Source organism: Otolemur garnettii, unplaced genomic scaffold (genome assembly GCF_000181295.1).
Source record: "Otolemur garnettii isolate 467f Iridium unplaced genomic scaffold, OtoGar3 scaffold00096, whole genome shotgun sequence".
In the NCBI taxonomy this organism is placed as follows: domain Eukaryota; kingdom Metazoa; phylum Chordata; class Mammalia; order Primates; family Galagidae; genus Otolemur; species Otolemur garnettii.
In genome coordinates, this window is record NW_003852491.1 from 7666775 (window position 1) to 7684886 (window position 18112).

General features: G+C 46.5%; 1 protein-coding gene across 2 annotated transcripts in view; it reads right to left on the reverse strand.

Annotated features, from left to right (window-relative positions):
* Positions 1-18112, reverse strand: part of BCL7C (BCL tumor suppressor 7C) — a 44617-nt gene that overhangs the window by 24646 nt on the left and 1859 nt on the right. Inside the window, exons 5-6 of one of the 2 annotated variants that reach the window (XM_003795819.2) lie at positions 16428-16513; positions 15673-15868 (exon numbers count right to left, since the gene is read on the reverse strand). In XM_003795819.2, coding sequence (XP_003795867.1) covers positions 15743-15868; positions 16428-16513 — 212 coding nt within the window. In that variant the 3' untranslated portion in view covers positions 15673-15742. Of the gene's footprint in view, positions 1-15672; positions 15869-16427; positions 16514-18112 lie in introns of those variants that run through there. The other variant, XM_012808847.1, reaches the window with a different exon arrangement.

The window sequence follows — 18112 nt, forward strand, 5'->3', positions numbered from 1 at the left end:
AAAAAAAAAGCCATATATGTGCATGGTAGAAAGTTAGGAAATACAGATTATCAAAACAAGAGTAACACTTTATTCCTACCACATTGAGATTCCTACTACTAACACCTTGGGCTTTTCTATCTTTTCTAAGAGCTCAGCGTGGGCCTAGCATAGAGTAGAACTTCCATGATTGTTGAAGGAATGACCAGAAATGATTCTTTGCCTCTAAATTAGAAGACATTATAAGGTGATCTCCCTGTAATCTAGAGAAAGAGTAGGGTAGTGGATGAAAGCTCAACATCCACACAGTACCTGTGTGTGTATATATACACATATATCATATATATGTGCATACATGTATATATATCCTCAGGCTAGGAAGACACAGTAAACAGGACCATTGTTACCATCAAAATTGCTAAAAAGATGACTCAGTGCCTGTAGCTCAAGTGGCAAAGGCGCCAGCCACACTCACCAGAGCTGGCAGGTTCAAACCCAGCCTGGGCCTGCCAAATGACAATGACAACTGCAACCAAAAAATAGCCAGGTGTTGTGGCAGGTGCCTGTAGTCCCAGCTACTTGGGAGGCTGAGGCAAGAGAATCACTTAAAACCCAGGAGTTGAAGGTTGCTGTGAGCGGTGATGCCACAGCACTCTACCCAGGGCAACAGCTTGAGGCTCTGTCTCAAAAAAAAAAAAATTGCTAAAAAGAAAATAAAAAGACTGCTTTCATGAGAAAGTTTGGGAAAGAAAAAGATTTTACAGGTAAGGAAATGTAGCCAGGGGATGAGAGACTTGCTTGGGCAGACCCAGTCATCACCCCCCTCACTTATTTGGCTCTCAACTCTAGAAGGTCACTAAGGAGTTAACAGAGCAGTGGACTCAGGGCTGGCTATCTGGGTTCCAATCCTTGTTGTTCCATTCATAGCTGTGTGCTCCTAGGCAAGTCACTTCACTGTCCTAGTCCTCAGTTTAATTGTCTATAAAATGGGGATAACATTGCTGGCACATACAAGTGATAGAGAAATTGTAAATGTACCTAGCCCAGTGCTGACACATAGCAGTAACCCACAGTGGCAATTCCAGGTCAGGGGAATGGCTGTTAGTTTACTCACCTCCAAAGAGGCAAGAACTAGGGAGGGAGAAAGGTGTCCTGAATGGGAGACCCAGGTCTCAGAGTGCTTAGATTCTTCTCTGAGAAGGGGAATCCTCTACTCCACTTCCCAACAGCTATGGACTGACTTAGAGAGGTTCAGCATACAGGAAACACTAAAATGTTGCTGTAGGAGGGCAGCGCCTGTGGCTCAGTGAGTAGGGCACCGGCCCCATATACCGAGGGTGGCAGGTTTGAACCTGGCCTTGCCCAAACTGCAACCAAAAAACAGCCAGGCGTTGTGGCAGGCACCCGTAGTCCCAGCTACTAGGGAGGCTGAGGCAAGATAATTGCCTAAGCCCAAGGCTGGAGGTTGCTGTGAGCTGTGACATCACAGCACTCTAGAGGGTGACATAGTGAGACTCTGTCTCCAAAAAAATAAATTTTAATAAATAAATAAAACATTGCTGTAAATGATGGAGGAAACTGTCTTCATCTGTATTTGACAGTACACACTCTGAAGTCAGACTATCTGGATTCAAATCTCCCTCTACTATTTTTTTTTTCTTTGGCCAGGGCTGGGTTTGAACCCACTTCTGGCATATGAGGCCAGTGCCCTACTCCTTTGAGCCACAGAACTGCCCCATCCCTCTACTATTTTTAGGGGACAAGTGACTAATCTGTGCCTCAGTTTTCTCATCTCTGAAATGGAAATAATAATAGTACTTACCTCACAAAGTTGTTGAAATGATTTTGTGAGATTAGGCATATAGTCTCTTAAAATATTAAGCTAGCTCAATGTTAGCTATTATGTTTTATGTGGTCTGAAATTGTTAGGGTTGAGATAGATGGACAGATGGACCCTAATTGCCTTCGAAAGAGGTATGGTTAACTTCAAGTTTGGTTCCAGGATGAAATGCCGAAGCGATGAGAGAAGAGGGCTAAGTTAAATAAGACTTGAATAACAGTAAGGCACATTTGGTTGTTGTGTTTGTCCTCTATATGCCACATTTAGTAAAATTAAGGTTTAAAAATTAAGCTCTCTCTGGAAAAGGAAACTGAGTTATTGGAAATGGGGTCTGAGTTTATTATTTTTTAATTTTTTAATTTTTTAGTGACAGAGTCTCACGTTATCACCCTCGATAGAGTGCTGTGGCATCATAGCTCACAGCAACCTCCAGCTCTTGGGCTTAGGTGATCCTCTTGCCTCAGCCTCCCGAGTAGCCCTTAGTAGAGTGCTGTGGCGTAACAGCTCACAGCAACCTCAAATTCTTGGGCTTAAGCGATTCTCTTGCTTCAGCCTCCCAAGTAGCTGGGACTACAGGAATAAGGTGGTTTTCAAGTTATGTAGGCGCCCACCACAACGCCGGGGTTTGGCAGTTTAGCCGGGGCCAGGTTTGAACCTGCCACCCTCGGTATATGGGGCCAGTGCCCTACTCACTGAGCCACAGGCACTCCTGGGGTCTGAATTTACTAAAGGTCTGTTAAAGCCTACAGTGAAAGAATAAGTGGGATATAGTTTGAGGGAGGAGTTGGAGGATCTTTGTGAAGGTGATGGAAAGGGATAGGAAAGTCCTTAGATAGTAAGGGAAGACAGTCCTGGTGCAGGCCCCATGGCCATGCTCCAGAAAGCAACCAGTCTTGAGAGCAGGTGACTGCCTGATATTCCACGAAATATGGGATCCTCTGCACAAGGAGTTCCAGCCCCGAGATTCTGGTGCCCATGGTGGTACAGAGAAGAACTCATGAACTTTAAGAGACCACTGTGGGTTTGGATAGCGTTGTTAATAGCAGTGACGATGAACTAGCAATTAGACTCTACCTACCACCCACCCACCCACACACACATACACAAACCCCGGTTATCCAGGCAACACCTCCTGAATTGTGGTGTGCCCTTGACAGAATAGGAAAGCCCCAATGGTGACTGAGATGAGATTTCTGTTTACAGTCATAAATTAATTTGTTTTAGAAATATTGGAATATTTATTTCAAGGGATGCCCCAAACAACTTAGCCAACCTGGCACCCACATGTTTTGTTCTAATGGCTAGAGTCTCCTCTAAAGCTTACTAGTCCATTCTGTATCCTTTCTTCCCTATCTTACTTCCAGACTTGGAAAACAGGTGGTTTTTGGAATCACACAGACCTTAGGTTAAGTTCTGTCACTACTTGTGTGACCTTGGACAAGTTACTGTACTTAACTTCTCCAAATCTGTTTCTTCATCAGTAAAATAATATACTTCCACACATTAGTTGTTAGGAATATGAAATTAATAAGATGGTTTTCTTTTTTTTGAGACAGAGTCTCATTATGTTGCCCTCGGCAGAGTGCTGTGGCGTTACAGCTCACAGCAACCTCAAATTCTTGGGCTTAAGCGATTCTCTTGCTTCAGCCTCCCAAGTAGCTGGGACTATAGGAATAAGGTGGTTTTCAAATTATGTCCTGGTGAACCTGAAATCAGACAATCCAGTGTTTCCCAAACTTCATTCATATCCCATCTGCCCAACCTTTTTATTTTATTTTTTTTTGAGACAGAGCCTCAAGCTGTCCCCCTGGGTAGAGTGCTGTGGCATTATAGCTCACAGCAACCTCCAACTCCTGAGCTCAAGCAAGTCTCCTGCCTCTGCCTCCCAAGTAGCTGGGACCACAGGCGCCCGCCACAACATCTGGCCATTTTTTGGTTACAGCCATCATTGTTGTTTGGCAGGCTCAGGCTGGATTCGAACCCGCCATCTTAGGTGTATGTGGCTGGCGCCTTAGCCAGTTGAGCCACAGGCGCCGAGCCCATCTGCCAAACCTTTAACAAATATGTGTACTACCTGTACTATTTACTTAACTTGTACTTTAAAAATATCAAGTCACTTTATGGGAAAAAAATGTATTCAAAGGGTGGTGCCTGTGGCTCAGTGGGCAGGGTGCCGGCCCCATATAACAAAGGTGGCGGGTTCAAACCTGACCCTGGCCAAACTGCAACAAAAAAGCAGCTGGGCATTGTGACGGATGCCAGCTACTCTGGAGGCTGAGGCAAGAGAATTGCCTAAGCCCAGGAGTTGGAGGTTGCTGTACTATGTGACGCCATGGCACTCAAAATGTATTCAAAAGGAGACTTTAATCCCTATCATAAATAGAAAATATCTATCACTTACTCTAGAGTGGTAAAAATACATACAACAAAATCAAAAAGCGATGCTATTAAATTCCAGCTGGCTATGGTTACAAGCTCTAAGCTCAGGCCTTGATTTTGTTTGCTAAAAAACAGACCATCTCAGTTACAAAAGGACATATATATATATTGCCTTACATGAAGTGCCCAAATTAGGTAAATCTAGAGAAACAGAAGGTAGATTAGTCCTAGTCTAGGGCTGGAGGGAGAAGAGATAAGAGTTACCAGGTATATTTTCTTTTTAGAGGTGATGAAAATATTTTGAAATTGGCTGTGCTGATAGTTGTCAAACACTATGGATGTACTAAGAACCACTGAACTGGGGCAGCACCCATAGTTCTGTGGGTAGAGTGCCGGACACATATGCCAGGGCTGGCGGGTTGGAACCCAGCTAAAACAACGACAACTGCAACAAAAAAGAAATAGCCGGGTGTTGTTGTGGACATCTGTAGTCCCAACTACTTGGGAGGCTGAGGGAAGAGAATCACTTAAGCCCAAGAGTTTGAGGTTGCTGTGAGCTATGACAATACGGCACTCTAACCAGGGTGATAGCTTGAGACTCTGTCTCAAAAAAAAAAGAGCTACTGAATTACTGAATTGTACACTTTACATGGGTGAATTGTATGGTGTGTGAGCTACATCTTAATAGAGCTATTTTTTTTTTTTTTTTTTGTAGAGACAGAGTTTCACTTATAGCCCTCCGTAGAGTGCCGCGATGTCACAGCTCATAGCAACCTCTAACTCCTGGGCTTAGGTGATGCTCTTCCCTCAGTCTCCCAATTTGGGACTACAGGTGCCTGCCACAATGCCTGGCTATTTTTTATTTTTATTTTTATTTTTTTTTGCAGTTTGGCTGGGGCCAGGTTTGAACCTGCCACCCTTGGTATGTGGGGCCGGAACCCTACTTAGTGAGCCACAGGTGCTGCCCAGAGCTATTATTTTTTAAAAGATTTATGAAGAGAAGCTGGGCACGGTAGCTCACACCTGTAATCCTAGCACTCTGGGAGCCCTAGGAGGGTGGATTGCTTGAGCTCGGGAGTTTGAGACCAGCCTGAGCAAGAGCCAGACCCTGTCTCCAAAAACAGCCAGGCATTCTGGCTGGCACATGTAGTTCCAGCTACTACTGGGAAGGCTGAGGCAAGAGAATTAATTGAGCCCAGGAGATTACTGTGAGCTATGACGCCACAGCACACTACCAAGGGTGACAAAGTGAGACTCTGTCTCTAAAATATATATCTATATCTTTTTTTCTTGTAACCAAAAATAGAAAAACAGGTCGGGTGTTGTGGCTGGTACCTGTAGTCCCAGCTACTTGGGAGGCTGAGTCCAAGAGTTTTTTTTTTTTTTTTTTTTTGAGACAGAGACTCAAGCTGTCCCCCCCTGGGCAGAATGCCGTGGCATTACATCTCACAGCAACCTCCAACTCCTGGGCTCAAGCGAGTCTCCTGCCTCCGCCTCCCAAGTAGCTGGGACCACAGGCACCCGCCACAACGCCTGGCTATTTTTTGGTTGCAGCTGTCATTGTTTGGCGGGTCCGGGCTGGGGATTCGAACCCGCCACCTTAGGTGTACGTGGCTGGCGCCTTAGCCGGTTGAGCTATAGGCGCCAAGCCGAGTCCAAGAGTTTTAAGCTATGATGACATGGCACTCTACCTAGGGCGACAGAGTGAGATTCTGTCAATAAATAAATAAATAAAATATGGAGAAAAGTATTTTCCAATACTTTAAGCCCAATCTTTCTCTTTGAGGTAATTAAAGGGATTAAATTTAGCCGGGACTCTGAACTAGTGGTATGAATCTTGCCCTTTAGTGAAAGGATTCATTATTTGGCATTTGATGTTAGCTGATATTCCAAAAATCAGATTCGCCAAGCAAGTCAGACTAACCTGAGTTTATATCCTTCCTGACTGAGCCATTGACCCGCAGCAAGAGTCTGGAGAAATTATCTCAATTTTCTTGTCTGCAAAGTGTGGATCATAGCTTATGCCTCCCGGGGTTGCAGTAGGAATGAGAATTCGTCTAACGCGCCTGGCACACAGTAAGCTCGCTCAACGGTGGCTATCATCAAAACTGTCCGTGGACTACTCCTGGGGCAGCCACGCTGGAAATCAAGGAATGTGGTTTTGAACTACGCTGTCTGCCAACTAGAGCCAGAGGGCAAGCCCGCCTCAGCTAGTCCGCAGTAACTTCCTCCTCTGGATCTGTCTCCCTGACTGCATAAGGGGGATACAGTGGCACGAGTGAGTTGAAGAAACCGCCAGTTCAGAGCTAGCCCCGGGCTCTTCACGCTCCTCTTACAGCCGAGGAAACCAAGGCCCAGAAGGGGCCAAGACGCTGGTCGGAAGGGCCAGCGCGGGATCCCGCCGCGACACCGGCAGAGGCTGAGTGATGCCCCCTCCCGCTAAACGGCCAGCCCGGGAGGAGGCCGCGAGGCCCAGGGAACCCTCAGGAGGGGGCAGCTGGGCGGCCGTGGGACGCCAACGGCCGCGGGCGCGGGCGCGGTCCCCGCCCCCGCCGGAAGTCCGCCTCCCGCCCCGCCCCTCTAGCGCATGCGAGGGCGCCAGGCGGCCTTAACCCTTCCCACGGGCGTGCCGTGCTGTGTCCGCGCTGACTGCCTTTGTTCCCTCGGAGCTGCGCAAAAGGCTGCAAGAGAAGCCGGGCCTCTGGGTCCCGCGCACGGCAGCTGCCCGGTCAGGGCGGGTCCATTTAGTACAACCGCGTGCAGTTTCGCTGGCTCCCTCGCCTACCTTAAAATAGATCCATTAAAAACTCAACGGGGTCATTTCAGGTTACGATGGAGTTTTACTTTCATTTTTTGGTACTGCATTTCCTACATTTCCTAGAGTGCATGTGGTACTACTGGCGATTCCAAAAAGTAAAAATTATAAATATACACTTTACACAAATTCAGTTTACAAGTCAGTTTCTGAGGCCATGCTCGGCACCTTATTAACTGTCCCTGATTCACCTCCTTGACGCTGTTCCTGGTTCAAAGATGTATGACCCCAAATATGAGGAAAAGATTATTGGCTCCATTTTTCAGATGAAGCCACTAAGGGCTAGGCAGGGGAAGTGACTTGCCCCAGATTACAGTTAGTACAAATCAGTGTGGATCTGGAATAGCTCCCTCTCGTCCTGCACTACAGCTGCCTGACCCACTAGAACAAAGGAGGGGCTGGCAAGGAAGACATTACAAACTGAACAGCTGGATGTAAGGGAGTGGAAAGTAAGTTATTGTGTTCTGCCCTCCCTAGTGTTGGTCCTGGGATATCATTGCTTTCCTAGACATGCATAGAGAGACCCAGTTAGCTGATGTGGCGATTCTGTCAGCTGCTAAGTATGCTTGTTCCAAGTGTGCATTCTGGAACTGGAAAATAACCACAGAATGAGTTTGGGGACCTCCCAGGCTGACTGTGAAATGAGCTAGAGCTAAAACTCCATCCATCACCTGACCTCAGTGAAGTTTTGGGTCTCCAGGAGAACAGAATCAGATGCTATAGTAGAAATGGAACCAGAGAGTAGGATTTTGCCAGTAAAGGAAGGGAGATTTAGCATTCATTTATCATTAACGAGTACCTACTGTTTACCATACATTACAATAGGCCCTGGGAGGACAGAGATGAACAAGACAGATGTAGCCTCGAGAAGTGAGGTGTGGAATGAAAGAAGTACAGTGGCTAAACGGACCTGACCTAGTCTGAAGGTCAGGGCACCTTCCTGGAGGAGGTGAGATAAAGCTAAAAGCCTGAGAGCTAAGAAAGAGAAGGGAAGAGCTTCCCAGGCAAAGGAAGCAATAAATAGTAAAGTGGAAAAGCCTGGGCAACTTCTTTGTGTTAGAAGTTAGGCATGTTAGATGGTAGAGAGCTTGGGCAGAGGGGCAGGAGAGGTGGGCAGGCTCTAACTTGAGCTGGGCCTTGGCTGGCATGATAAGGAGCTTAGTAGGAGAACTCCATAGACAAAGGCAAGTATGGAAGGGTACCAACTCGCCCATGTGGCTAGAGGGCAGGAAGTGAGATGAGGATTACTAAAAGAGTGAAGAGGCAGAGAAGGAAAGCAGAAGCCAGGCCTGGAAAGCCTCAAATGCCCAAAGCTCAGCCATTTGCCTGTAGGCCATGCATGGGAACATCATTGAGAAGAATAAGACTCTAGGGGGGAACTATAGTGACCAAAAGCACATACTCTGCCTCCAGGGTTAGCCAGTGTTTTGCATACAGCCCTATGAACACTTCAGGAGGCAAATTCAATGTTTCAGAATACCTGTTTTCAAGGGCAGCTGGATTTTGATATGAAATCACTTGATTTTAAATGTTGGCATCCAATTCAACACTACATTAAGCCAAGCCAATCACATCCATAGGTTTGTGGTTCCCAAATTTTGCATCTCATTAGCATCACCTGTGGAGGTCTGCAAAGTCCTAATACCCAAGTCATACACTACACCAATTTAAAATGCCTGGGGTGTGGCTCAGTGCCCTAAGCACAGTGGTTACAGCGCCAGCCACATTCACCAAGGGTGGTAGGTTCGAACCTGGCCTGGGCCAGCTAAATAACTGCAACAAAAATATATCCGGGCATTGTGGTGGGTGCCTGTAGTCCCAGCTACTTAGGAGGATGAGGCAAGGGAATCTCTTAAGCCAAAGAGTTTGAGGTTGCTGTGAGCTGTCATGCCATAGCACTCTACAGAAGGTGACATAGTGAGACTCTGTCTCAAATAAATAAATAAATAAAATAAAAAATACCTGAGGTGGAAGCCAGGGATTGGAATGTTAAAAAGATTCCTCAAGTTGTTCTAAAGGTCAGCTGTTTGAGAACCAGGCTATAGAGTGAGTATATACTGTGGTTGTCAGGCAAAGCCATGGGGAGCCATGGGAGGTTTTAGAGCAGTTTGTAGTTTAAGGAAAATCAATTTTTAGGAGGAAGGGAATGTAGTCTTGGATGAGAAGGGGCCTAGAGCCCCAAGGCAGTGGTAGAATCTCGGTAGGGTGACCAGCCATCCCAGTTTGCCCAGGCTGAGGGGTTTCTTGGGATGTAGAACTTTCAGTGCTAAAGCCAGGAAAGCCCTGGGCAAACCAGGATGTTCATCCTTCATCCTGCCCCTGATGTATTTGTCCCCCCAGAAATCTGACTCCCCACTCTAGAAATGCCTTGGAAAAGGCTGTGTATCCCCTTGGAGTGTGCTCACCCAGGTCTCTAAGCTCCCAGCTTGACAGGCTTATATAGGGAGGTAGCAGAAGGAAGAGGACTTGCACCCATCTGTTCTCCACCCAGCTGAGTGTTCCTGTCTATGGAATACAAGTCAGCAATAAAGAGGGACAACCTATTGATCCACACAGCAATATGCAGACTCTTAGGACTATTAGCCTGAACAGAAGAAAAGAGACAGAAAGGAGCATACACTGTATAATTCCATTTATATGAAGTTCTAGAAGAGGGTAACCTAAGCTGTGGTTTAAAACCAATTAGAATAGTGGTTGCCTCTGGGGAGTTAAGGATGGGAAAGGGACAGTAGGGAGCTTTCTGAGATGACTGATGTTCTAGACTTGAGAAGGGTTTTGTTATGCAGAAGTATGCATTTGTTAAAACTCACCAAATCATACAGTTAACACCTGTACATTTTCCTATACGGATATTTTACCTCAAAAATGGGGGAAAACCCTGCAAATAAATGCTGGACTTTAGTTAGTGATGTTCGTGCTGAAGTATTTTGAGGACAGTATACTGTTATCTAAAATTTGTTTTGAAATGTATCAAGAAAGTAAGATGAGGGCTGGGTGTGGCAGCTCATGCCTATAATTCTAGCACTCTGGGAGGCCGAGGTGGGTGGATTGCTTGAGCTCACGAGTTCAAGACCAGCCTGAGCAAAAGCAAGACTTCATCTCTAAAAAATAGCCTGACGTTGTGGCAGGCGCCTGTAGTCCCAGCTACTTGGACGGTTGAGGCAAGTGAATCGCTTGAGCCCAGATGTTTGAGGTTGCTGTGAGCTATGAAGTCATAGTACTCTACCCAGGGCAACAAAGTGAAACTCTGTCTCAAAAAAGAAAAAAAAAAACAAAACAAAAAAAGAGAAAAAGAAAATAAGATGAATGGATATGGATATATAGCATGGTATAGTGTGTAGGGGGTGTTACCTATGCAATTTTTTCAACTATTGAATCTTTTGATTCATTTTTAAATTTTTCTGTCTGTTTAAAACTTTTTTTTTTTTTTTTTTTTGAGACAGAGTCTCAAGCTGTCATCCTGGGTAGAATGCCGTGGAGTCACAGCTCACAGTAACCTCAAACTCTTTGGGCTGAAGTGATTCTCTTGCCTCAGCCTCCCAAGTAGCTGGGACTACAGGTGCCCGCCACAACGCCTGGCTAATTTTTGGTTGGAGTTGTCATTGTTGTTTAGCAGGCCCAGGCCAGGCTTGAACCCACCACCCTCCATGTATGTGGCTGGCGCCTTACTCTCTGAGCTACGCGCACCGAGCCTGTTTAAAACTTTTTGTAAGGAAACCTAACTCTGCTCGTCACTCGGCTCGGATCCCTTCAATATGCTTTTCATTGTACCCAGACTAAAAGCCAAAGTCCTGAAATGGCCTCCAAGCAGGATGACCATACATTCTGGTTGTACAGCTTTCCCCTGCCATTTGGGCATAATTATTAATACCTCTTTTTAAAATTCTCTAAAGTCTCCTGGTTTAAATGGTAGATTAAGTGCTTAGGCTGCCTGTGAGGCTCCACCTGACCTACACTCACTTCCCTTCTCCCCATTCCCTGCCTCCCTCACCCCCCACACTGGTTCTCTTTGGCACTGGCTATTCCCTCTGCCTGGAATGCTCTTCCCGTAATATTCACAAGGCTCACTCCCTCACCCCTGTCAAATTTTCTTCAAATGTTGCCTCAAAGAGGCCTCCCCTAACCTCTCTATTTAAAACTGCAACCTATTCTTACCCCATCTCCCTTATTCTGCTTTATTTTTTCCAAAGTACTTATAACTTTCTGTGTGTGACATAATTTACTGAAGGCAAGCTCTGTCAGGGCAGGGAATTTTTCCTATGAGAATGAGATGGCAGAGGAGAGGCTGGGGATGAGGGAGAGGGGAGGAGATGCCACCAGAAGCTGAGGCTTGCAAAACAAGTGGGCATCTGCCAGGTGAGGAAGGGAAAACAACAGTGCTCCTAGCAGAGGAAACAGCACAAGCAAAGCCTGAGAGGTGAAAAGCAATGGAGTGCATGGGGTGAGGGGGACAAGAAGTTCAGAGGGGCTGCCTGCAAGGTGGAAGTAGCAGACAGTAGCACAAAGGAAGGACCAGAAAGTTTTTTAACCAGGTGCAGAAGTCTGCACAAGATTTGGGTTTCGGGGTGGAGCATGGATTGGAGGTGGGCAAGAATGAAGCTCAGGGAGGCTATTAAAATAGTTTTCTTGGCTTGGCACCTGTGGCTCAAGTGGCTAAGGCGTCAGCCACATACACCTAAGGTGGCAGGTTCAAATCCAGCCTGGGCCCACCAAAACAACAATGACGGCTGCAACCAAAAAATAGCCAGGCACTGTGACGGGTGCCTGTGGTCCCAGCTACTTGGGAGGCTGAGACAGGAGACTCGCTTGAGCCCAGGAGTTAGAGGTTGCTGTGAGCTGTGATGCCACGGCACTCTACCCAGGGGGATAGTTTGAGGCTCTGTCTCAAAAAAAAAAAAAATAGTTTTTCTTGCCATCTAGTAAAACATTATGGGCTAGGCACAGTGGTTTATGTCTGTAATCATAGCACTCTGGGAGGCTGAGGGGGGTGGACTGCTTGAGGTCAGGAGTTTGAGACTAACCTGTGCAAGACTGAGACCTCGTCTCTAAAAATAGCTCGGCTAGTGGCAGGTGTAGTCCCAGCTACTAGGGAGGCTGAGACAAAGAAGATCACTTGGGACCAGGAGTTTGAGGTTGCTGTGAGCAGTGATGCCATAGCACTCTACTGAGGACAACATAGTGAGACTGTGTCTCAGAACAAAACAAAACAAAACATTGTGGCCCTGAAGAAAAGAGAAGATTGGAGATTTAGGACAGATACTTAACAGGACATGGTGACTCATGGAAGTTGGATCTGGACTCCTAGTATTCCCCCTCATGCTGGCTTCTGAGATTGTGGGGCCATCCATGGATGCAGGGGACAGAGGGACATTGGTTTTGGAGAATATGAGGCTGAGCATCTGAGGGACACCCCAGTGGAGATGCTTTTCAAGCTTGGAAGTAGGCAGAACCATTGATTCAAAGGGTGAGTGAACTTAGCAGGGAGAATGCTCATAAGGAGAGGAGCTAGGCCAGGGGAAGAGATATTTAAGGGATCACCAAGAGGAGAGAAATCAAAGACCAAGGACGGACATTGGCGGCCAGGGCCCTGAGCCAGGGGTAGAAGGATTTCTTAAAAAAGAGTATAGATTTCATGAGGGGGCAGGAAGGGCAGGACAAGGTGACAAATTGGGGTGTGGCTATGGAAGAGTGGCTTTTATACCAGGTCAGAGAATGGGACACAGACAGGGTGGGAGCAGGCTTGGGCTCAGGGACAATTGCCTGAGGCCTGTGACTAGGAGAGAGATAAGAATTAGGGAGACAAATGTTAGCCCCATCTAGAGCTGGGGTCCTCCCCCACAGCCTCACTGATAGGCACTATCTGGCCTCACCCTGGTATCTCATTTGTATGATGGGGTAATAGGAAAAACACCTGCTATTTATTGAGCACTTACTACATGCTAAGCCAAGGACTCTCTCTCCAGGTATTATGTCATTAATGCTCACAGTAGTCTCACCAGGCTGATTCGACTAGTATTGCCATTTTTATAGATAAGAAAACTATAGCATAGAGATGTTAAGCCACTTGCTCCACATCACACAGCAAATGAATGTAGATGCTGAGATTCAAACCCAGAACCTGAATTCTGAGCTTTAACACTGTACCACTAACCCATACAAGGTACTTTATAGTTTACAGAGCACTCTTATCACCTCGTAGTGTAATTAAAGAGAGTAATGAGATGACCCACAACCCAGAAAATGTCTGGTGGCCTGAATAATGGCCCTTCAGAGATGTCCACATCTTGGCTCAGTGCTTGTAGCTCAATGGTTAGAGCGCCAGCCGCATGCCCCTGAGCTGGTGGGTTTGAGCCTGGCCAGGGCCTGCTAAGCAACAATGACAACAACAACAACAACAAAATAGCCAGGCGTTGTGGGGGCCGCCTGTAGTCCCAGCTACTTGGGAGGCTGAGGCAAGAGAGTCGCTTAAGCCCAAGAGTTTGAGGTTGCTATGAGCTATGATGCCAAGGCACTCCACCAAGGGCAACATAGACTGTCTCAAAACAAAGACAAAAATAAAGATGTCCACATCCTAATCCCCAGAACCTGTAAATATGTTACTTTACATGGCAAATGGGATTTTGAAGATGTGATTAAATTAATGCACTTGAGATGGGAAAGTATTTTGGATTACTCAGGTGGGCCCAATGTAATCACAAGGATCCTTATAAGAGGGAGGCAGGAAAATCATAGATGGAGAGGTGATGACGGAAACAGAGAAACGGAGATTGAAGATACTATGCTGCTGGATTTGAAGATGAAGGAGGGGGCACAAGTCAAGGAATGTAGGTAGCCTCTAGAAGCTGGAAAAATCAAGGAAACAGATTTTTCCCCTACAGCCTCTGGAACCAGCCTTGCTGACACCTTGATTCTATTTAGCCCAATGAGACACATTTTGGACTTCTGACATACAGAACTGTAAGATGATAAATCTGTGTGACTTTAAGCCACTAAATCGATGGTAATTTGTTATAGCAGCCACAGGAAATGAATACACCCCATCACTGCATACCACACCTGGCGTCACTGACTGGCTCTGGCTCCACTATTCCCATTGTAGCTGCTACCAGAAAACACCTTACAATTTTAATGGTTCTTTAAAGTTCCAATTGTTTTTTTTTTCAGTGGTAAGACAGAATTTTTATTAGATGGAAAGAAATATAGAAGCAATAAAAAAGGAACCAGAGCCTCTGGCAAAGGGGAAGACCCAAGTCAGCCATCTCTCTCGGGTCCTTTGTCTAGAGTAAAGTTCCAATTTGATCTTCTCTGAACCTCAGTCTCTTCCTTTAAAAATAAAAATAGGGCTAATACACCTGAGCCTGCCTCTTTTGCAGGCAGAGAGTAAAGGGACTTTAGATTATTTGAAGATTCCACAAACCACTTGGGCAGGTGAAGCCTAGTATATGTCATCATTGCTCAGATGAACAAACTAAGGCTCAGAGAGTAGATATAGCCTGCCTAGACCCACACAGATAGTAAATAACAGAACCAGGAATTAAATCAGGGATTCTGGCTTTAGTTCTACCATACTGAGGTTCATGCCTTAAAGTCCAATTCACATATCATCTCCCCAGAGAAGCCTTCCTACATAACCCTGGCCCATTCATTTAATCATTCATTCATGAATGCTGCTATGACTGCAGTGTTCCAGATGTGTGCTAGGTAAGGCTAGGAACCCAGTTCTGTCCTCAGGAACCCACAGCCTAGTGGACAAGACAGATGCACAAACCAGCAATCCCAAAACAGCCTGGTAAATGCTGAAACAAAAGTGCCCAGGGGTTATGGGAGCTTAACAAAAGAAGAAATTGACTGAGCCTGGGGTCAAGGAAGGCTCAGTTAGCTTTGGAGGAGGTGGTGATAGAACTGGAGGCAAACAGAAGTGGGCCAAGGGGCTTGGTGCCCATAGCACAGTGGTTACAACGCCTGCTACATACATCATGGCTGGCAAGTTTGAACCTGGCCCCAGCCAGCTAACCAACAATGATAACTGCAACAAAAAATAGCCAGGCATTGTGGCAGGTGCCTGTAGTCCCAGCTACTTGGGAGGCTGAGGCAAGAGATCACTAGAGCCCAAGAATTGGAGGTTGCTGTGAGCTGTGACACCACAGCACTCTACCGAGGGTGACATAGTGAGACGCTTGTCTCAAAAACAAAAAAGAAGGGGGCCAAGGTTCCAGGTTGAGGAATGGCTAAATAAAGGCAGGGAGGCATAATGCTGCAGCTTCCTGAGGGCAAGGAATGGTTGGGACATCCCGGTCTCCCTAAGTCCCTCTAGGCCTCTGTGTTTCTATGAATGAAATGGGAATCACAGGCCTAGCTGCCCAGAGCTTTGACAATTGATGAGTCCAGGGGAGGGCTAAGCAGGAAGAAGAGGGGTCTGGGATTCCCAAAAGAGGGTAAAGGTCAGGGAAGGTCAAAGGTAAGAGGACCAGGGTAGATGGAGGCAGAATTGGGGAGGCAGGGTCCTGGCTCAAGCGCCCAATCCCACAGCTGACTCTTAGCATGACTATAGGAAGGTCCTCTCAGAGCCTTAGTGACCCCATCTGAGAAATGGAGCATGAGACAAAACTGTCTCCAAAGACCCTCCCCAGCCCTGACGGGGAAATGACATGACACAAAATTACAAAAGGGTCTTTATTTGTAAAAAGCCAAAGGGGCCCCTGGGGCAACGGGACAGGCAGGCCGACTTCTCAGGGGTCAGGGGCATTTGGGCAGATGCGCTTGAGTGGGGGAGCGCCCTCCGAGTCCTCTGTGTCACCCTGGGCTGCCTCAGGGACAGGTGGCACTGGCTCAAAGACGGGGTAAGCTTCGGGGGCCTGGAGAGGAAGGGCGGACAGGCGTGAGCTCCACCCGGACCTGGGAGTGCAGCCTCCCAGCCTCTGCCTCCTCCAAAGCCTCACTCCACTCCACTCCCAGACCCAGGAGTCCAGCCCAGGGTCAGGTGCCCAAGATGTAGATTCCGTAGGGCACAGAGAACAACAGCAACAATAACTGCAACACTGTTTCAGGGGAAGAATCTGATATTTGATATTTCTGGAAAATGCATCAAGGTAGCCCTTGTGAGAAAAGTCAGAAGCTTATGAGAGACTTTCTTAACCTAATTTTACAGTCAAGGATATATTTTTAAAATATGTGTAAGAATACCATGATCTTTTCAGGCTTTTAATGTTCTTAGGTCAGCCCTGATACAGCCCTCAGGACTCTGTCTCTAAAATACCCTTTATTTCTCAGTCTGAAGAACCCAGCCTTGAAACCTTTAGCTGGGTCTTAGGTTTACATCTCCCTCCTGGACATCAGCAGTCTCCAAGCCTTTGGCTGCCCCAGAGCCCAAATTCCCTCTAAGACACGGGAGTCCAGCTTTCTGGCCTCTCTCACCTCAGCCTCCAGCAATTCTGGAACAGGCTCCTCCTTGGTCAGCATTGGGGGTTCATCGGTGCTGCCTGCAGTTATACTCCCAGGATCTGGAACATCAAGTTAACAAACATTCCCTGAACAGACGTTCTGTGCCAATAGCACAAACAGAGGGGGAAACATACAAATGAGCACCAGTCACACAAGCCGGAGGTCTGTGGGAGCAGTGAGGAAGGGGCTGGAACCTGGCTGCAACTCAGGAAGAACACACAGGAAGGAACATTTATGTGGGACATTTATAAAGAGTAAGTAGAGTTTTATGGGGTAGACAAATAGGAAGAACACATTCTAGACAGACGAAACACATGCTTAGTAAGCACAGATTCTGGGCTTCGGTTCAATCCTGACTTTGGGCTAGCTATTTAATCTCCCTAGGCCTCAGTTTACCTGTCTGTAAAATGGGGATAATGACAGTAGTTACCATACAAGACCATTGTGAGGATCCAATGACATAATACAATTAAGCCCACGGCACAGTGTTTGGTGCATAGTAAGTGCTCAATAAATTCTGGTTATTGTTTTTCTGTTAGCAAAGATACACAAGTGCATTCTAGATGCAGCCCCATAGGCTCAAGTCATGATGTTCTTGATGGGAACAAATGAGGTCAGCAGAGAACAGTCCACAAAGGCTCCAAATGTCAAACTGAGGAGTTAAAGGCCATGGGGAGCCACTGAAAGATCTGAAGCCAAAAAATGAGACTGTAACTTATGCTTTAGAAAAAGCTGGCTCGGCGCCTATAGCTCAACTGGCTAAGTCGCCAGCCATGTACACCTAAGGTGGCGGGTTCGAATCCCCAACCCTGACCTGCCAAACAACAATGATGGCTGCAACCAAAAAATAGCCGGGCGTTGTGGCGGGCGCCTGTGGTCCCAGCTACTTGGGAGGCGGAGGCAGGAGACTCGCTGGAGCCCAGGAGTTGGAGGTTGCTGTGAGCTGTAATGCCACGGCACTCTGCCCAGCGGGACAGCTTGAGGCTCTGTCTCAAAAAAAAAAAGAAAAAGCTATTCTGGCAGCTGTGTGGAAGCCACTTAGAGGAGACCAGTGAGGAAGCTGAAGCCAGGTAGGGGTGAAAGAGAGGAAGCCCAAGGCAGGGACTGGGGAGAGAGAAGGGAGTGACATGTGGGAGCTGGTGTCAAACAGACAGAGGCTTTCTTCTTTGGAGGAGGACTTAAGCCCAAGAAGCTGGCTCAGTGGCTAGGTAAGCTTGGGCAACTTACTTAACTTCTATGAATCTCAGTTTCCTCGTCTATAAAGAGATATCATAGCAGGCTCAACATCCTTATAAGGTCATAGTCAGAATGAGAAAAAACATGTAAAGGGCTTGAAAGGGTACTTGGAGCATAATAGGAGCTCAATATTTATTAGTTCTTATCTCTACTACCATCCATCGCTTTTATGAGTACCACTATTATTTATTTATGTAACAAACATTTATTGAATACCTATTATGTATCTTATGATATCCTGGGGATACTGTAGTGAATAAGATCAATATGGACCCAACATTCAGGAAAGTGATATGAGTTGGGAGAGGAGAGAAAAGACAGTAAACTGGTCAAAAATTAAGTTTACGTGGAAATCTCAGATGGTGATATGTTATCTATGGATCCTAAGAAGCCAGAGGAATGAAATAGCAGCGACAGGTAGT